General features: G+C 36.7%; 1 protein-coding gene across 1 annotated transcript; it reads left to right on the forward strand.

The window, feature by feature from the left end:
• Nucleotides 1-2,511: 2,511 nt before the first annotated feature.
• LOC139862084 (heavy metal-associated isoprenylated plant protein 6-like) lies at nt 2,512-4,900 on the forward strand. The gene is made up of 5 exons (XM_071850632.1): nt 2,512-2,646; nt 2,746-2,893; nt 3,149-3,396; nt 3,535-3,622; nt 4,060-4,900. Exons 1-5 carry the CDS (start codon nt 2,638-2,640, stop codon nt 4,683-4,685), a joined length of 1,119 nt encoding a protein of 372 aa, XP_071706733.1. The 5' UTR covers nt 2,512-2,637; the 3' UTR covers nt 4,686-4,900.
• The last annotated feature ends 356 nt before the right edge of the window (nt 4,901-5,256 follow it).

The following is a 5,256-nucleotide window of genomic DNA, read 5'->3' on the forward strand; positions in this document are numbered from 1 at the left end:
CAGCCTTGATCCTCTCAGCATTGTACTTCTGCTGTTCAGCTTCAAGCACATTGAAAAATTGTTCTTGCCGGCATATCACATCGTATGCCGAGTTGAAACACATATAAAAGTTTTGAACAAAACTGTTGTGCGCATCAAGCGCAGAGAGTTTGGAAAATTCACGACGAAGCTCGCCTGGAATGGCCAACTTCATCTGTTGACGCTGGTCAAGTGCAGCAGCAGCAGAGGCATAAGTATACCCTGATAACCCATCAATTCGCACCCCATACGAGTCTGGAAGAGTGCGGAACAGCTCTGTAATCTGCTCCATCGACTCAGGGCTTGGGTAGCGTAGATTGAATGGGGAGCCTCCTACAAAACAAAACAAGTATTATAGTAGTAAAATGTGTAATAAGCAAGGTCATACATATGAATGAAAATACGCGATATACCAGTTTGTTTCTCCCCTTCATAATCCGATATAATTGGATTATCGACCAAGGGAGTGCTTTGTTTGAGCTTCTTGCTCTGAGATGATGGTGGAGTTTGAAGTGGCCGTTTTACGAAACTTGGCTGTGATGATGGCGACTTCGACGTCAAATCAACGACAGGAATTGCCGGTTTTTCCTGCTTGATTTGGCTGCCGGATGAGGCTGTTGATTTAGATTCCGGACTGGTTAGTAGTTTCGTAATAAGAGCCTTGGGATCTACCTTTCTATCAATTTCGTCAATCTTCATTTTTATTTAAGAAGATGAAGCGGTGGTTATGAATTCGTACAGGTTAATTGCGAATTTTTGTAATTGCAAAGTATGATTAGGCAAAGTGTGTGAGATCTTGGTGGTTATGAATCATAATATATATAGGGGAAATAAGGGTGGCAATTGATTACGTTAATTATCCGTTGTGATAACTCAAACGGTAATATTTGAGGTAAAGGGTGAAAATGGTAACATTTTGCATATAACGGTAACTAAGCCAAAGCAAAAGCGAAAATAACTAAATGCGAATAGCGGTTATGTTAAATGCAGAATTTTGGAATTTATCATGATACATCTGCTTCGCAAAATGAATCATAATAAACTGGGGGGACTTGATCATATACATGGCATTGTATATGCGTGTTTTATTTCCTAAAGGCTAAAAGCAGAATTGCGCGGACTTTAAAGCCAAGATATGCGATATTCGCTGAAAGTAAAGTGCAGCAGTTATGTTTCCGCGTTAATAAGGGACTGCGGTTTAATCCGCTGAGTTTCCGCGGATGGATAAGTAATTCGCAGACCGCGGATATCTCGAATACTATAAATAGGGAGCTTGGCCTCTCATTTATGGGTTGTTGATTCTCTGCCATTTTTCCTAAGCCTTTGTAATTTCCACTTGTGATCTTGCCCAAGGGATTTTTACATCGCGCAAAGGTGAATTATGCTAATTAACAATCAAGACCGGGTCGGGGTGGTTGATCACTTGATAGTTAAAGTGAAAGACGATCATCGGGGCCCAAAATAATCATCAAACATCCCATCCTCCATTGTAATCTTATTGCACTCAATCCGTAATTAAGTAACATTATTAATTAAGGATTGATCAACGGGTACCCCTCCGGAGTACTCTATATTCCGCCACTGTCCATAGGTTGCTTCATGTGTGAAGGTGGTGTGGAAGTTTCGAATCAGTCGTTCTTCGGGTACCTGGTTGTTAATCAGATATGGATTGAACTTTGTAAGTAGTTTAACATGGATTTTCCTAATTTAGCTTCGTTGTTCAAGATGTTGAAATGTATTTAGACTTTTTGAGCGCTTAGTGAGGATAAAGATCGGATCTGCGTTGTATTCATAGCTTTTCTTTATACGTTTTTGAGATTTTCGTAATTGTATTTATTTAATGTTTATCTTTTGAAAAATGGCGATTTGTTCGATTTTCAAGTGTAATTTTTCATTCCATTGGTTGAAACATCCAAGTAGGACGTTTTTTGGAATGTATGATTGATAAAGGCTATGTAATTTGTCCTTTAACGTCTCGTTAAGCAGTTTGTTTAATAAACTGTCAATAAATTTTTTTTCATATAAAAGCTCTTTTAACTAAAATTGAAAAATACATTTTTATGTAAAGTTACTATCGGCTCCCTAATACTCCTGGATGTTTCTGGAATTATAATTTATCGATGTGGCTATTTAATGCATTCAAATCAAAACCCAAACCCAAACCCTAGTAGAAAGGGTAGTTATATATACACAACCAATTTTTACAAATACACAATATATTTGTAAAAATTGGTTATGTATATATCATCACCCTAGTAGAAACTCGACATCCAAATCCACGGCGCCGTAATTCTAATGCATACGTTATTTTTCTAACCGGGTTAAGCTCACAAAACGGGTCAAGTCGCCTGTTCAATCAGTCATCACGAATGACGCCAACCCACATTTATGTCGGATTCAACATTTGGTCAAATACTACCCACCCACCCGGTTTCCTTTCATCATCATCCATTTAATCCATCATTCATCATCACATACATACATCCCCATATACGCACATGATATATCTACCATCACCAAACCCCCTCTATAAATTCCCACATTTGGCTCCAATTCCAATCTTCAAATCAATTCCCAAATTTTCAATCAAACCCTAGTTCCTAAATTACCATTGTTTCAATGGGTGAGGTTAGTTTACAAAATTTTAATTAGCCCCAGTTTTCTACTGCTATCTTTTTATCATTCTCCAACTGATCTTTTATTTTGTTTTCTTGTTCTTAATTATAGAAAGATGATAGCAAGAAAGAATCCGGCGAGAAGAAGCCGGACGGAGATAAAAAGTCCGACGGTGGTCCAATTAACGTCGTTCTTAAACTTGACTTGCATTGTGAAGGATGTGCCAAAAAAATTCGAAAATCTATTAGCAAATTCGAAGGTAGAACATATTACAAATTATAATTATAATTATAATTAATTAATAATTCAAATTAAAATTAATTAGGATTACCTTATGTCCATTTCGTCAAGCTATCAACCTGACGGAGTTACCAAAACACTAATTAATTTTATTTTTTTATATTTTAATACTTGCAAATTAAAGGTGAATGTATGTGTACGCATACGGCGTATGTTAGACTCATGACAGCTTTTATGTAATTAATCAAAATTAAATACTTGTTGTTTTTTGCAGGTGTGGAAAATGTAAAGACAGATACTTCCGGCAACAAATTAACGGTAATTGGGAAAGTGGATCCCACGCGCATCAAAGAGAGAGTAGAGTACAAAACTAAGAAGAAGGTGGAGATCATCTCTCCACAGCCTAAAAAAGACGGCGGTGGTGGCGGTGGCGGTGGCGGCGGCGGCGAAGAGAAAAAGAAGGAGAGTCCACCGGAGAAAAAATCCGATGAGAAAAAAACAGATGAGAAGAAACCAAAAGAGGTACTTAAATTTATCAGTGAAAAAATTGGGGATGTTAATTGCAATTAATTAATCGCTTTAACTATTATTATTGATTATTGATATTGATTGATATTAATTGATATTAATTTAAATTTATTTGGGCGGTGGTTGACATAGCCTCAATTAAGTACGGTGGTTTTAAAGATTCCTCTACACTGTGACGGATGCATGCACAAAATTAAACGTTTAATATCAAAAAGTGATGGTATGTTTACTTTACCTAATTACTCATTTTCTTTATTTTCAGTATTTTTTTACGACAGCTGGAGTATCAATTATCGTTAACATGTACAAAATTAATATACTTAAATGTGTTAACAATATTACTAAAGTGTATACATCTCCATTAGTTTTGGACCAGATAGTACAACTCCATTAGTTTGTGTGGACCAGATAGTACAACTCCATTAGTTGTGTGGACCAGATAGTACAACTCCATTAGTTGTGGACCAGATAGTACGGTCAAAGCTGTTTGGTGGGTTTTATTAATGATTCCAATTTTGTCGCATTATTTTGTTTGTTTTTAAAATTTAAATAACTTACTCCGTAATAATTACAGTATAACGAAGTAGTTTGATGACGTTTTGGATTCTTTATTTGGGAATAATCTTTTATTCTTTGTTTTGTATTCTTTTGTGAAAGGTGTGGAATCGGTATCAATTGATGCCGGCAAGGATTTGGTATCAGTGAAAGGGACAATGAATGTGAAAGAACTTATACCGCATTTAAAAGAAAAATTCAAGAGAAATATTGATATTATCGCTCCTAAAAAGGACGAAAAAGGCGGTGAAACTAAAGATGACAAGAAAGAAAAAGGAGACGGAGGAAACGCTAACAAAAGTAAAGAAGGTGGCGGCGGCGATGGTGGTGATGTTAAGGCGAAAGATAAGAAAAGTGGCGGTAGCGGCGGCGGTGATACAAAGGTAGCTGAAGGTGGTGGTGGCGGCGGTGGTGACAGTAAAAGCAAGAGCATAGATGTCGTTAATAAGTTGGAAAATAATGGACATAATCCGTACATGCACACGATGCAAATGCAGATGTATAACCAAAATTATTACAATCAAGATTATGGCGTTGGAACATCCTCTAGCCATGGATACGTACAAGAAGGTTATAATCACGGTTATAATCAAAACTATTACAATCATGGATACTCACGCGGACCTCCAATGGCGCCACCACCGATGTATTTGAATGATCCTCGAGGGTATCAACCAGAAACAGGGATGTTTAGCGATGAAAATCCTAATGCTTGTTTGGTTATGTAAAAAAATGAATTTGGTACGATTATAAGAAGTAGTAGAGAAGATTGGATTATGTTGTAGGTTATTAGAAAAAACTAAATGTCATACCGATTATGGCCTGTTTATGTTAGGTTAGATTAGGTTTGTTTTATTGTTGTTTGCAACTATAAGTCTATAACTATAGTTAGATATACAATTTTGTGATCAATAACAACATTATCTCAAAAAATAAATGAGAAATGGTCCATTGTATTAAATTATATGGTTGTTAGCCGTCGGAAGTTTCTTTATTGTTTTTGTTAGATGGATTCTACTTGCGACAACTGAACTTTCTCGATACAACGGTAATCAACACACCAATATAGGTGTGAGTTTGGTTTCTCGTTACTCTATGGTTGGACATTTTTCGATTTGTAGCTAGGTTCAGTTTACATATGGATTTCGGGTTTCTTCTTTGCTGGCATGCTACGAATGGAGTGAAACCATGGGAAGACTTGGGTCAATAGTATGGTTGGTGAAGGTGTAGGGTTCTTGTTTTGTGATGGCGTTTGGAGAGTTTACAAGATTTAGCCGTCGACATCGGATGTGTTGCGGG

This window comes from Rutidosis leptorrhynchoides, chromosome 8, assembly GCF_046630445.1.
Source record: "Rutidosis leptorrhynchoides isolate AG116_Rl617_1_P2 chromosome 8, CSIRO_AGI_Rlap_v1, whole genome shotgun sequence".
Lineage (NCBI taxonomy): Eukaryota > Viridiplantae > Streptophyta > Magnoliopsida > Asterales > Asteraceae > Rutidosis > Rutidosis leptorrhynchoides.

What these genes read in the sequence shown, in the direction of transcription:
- LOC139862084 (XM_071850632.1), top strand. An exon ending in ATGAGAAGAAACCAAAAGAG is followed by an intron (nt 3,397 to 3,534) that starts GTACTTAAATTT and finishes TGGTTGACATAG; the next exon opens with CCTCAATTAAGTACGGTGGT. An exon ending in TTTAATATCAAAAAGTGATG is followed by an intron (nt 3,623 to 4,059) that starts GTATGTTTACTT and finishes CTTTTGTGAAAG; the next exon opens with GTGTGGAATCGGTATCAATT.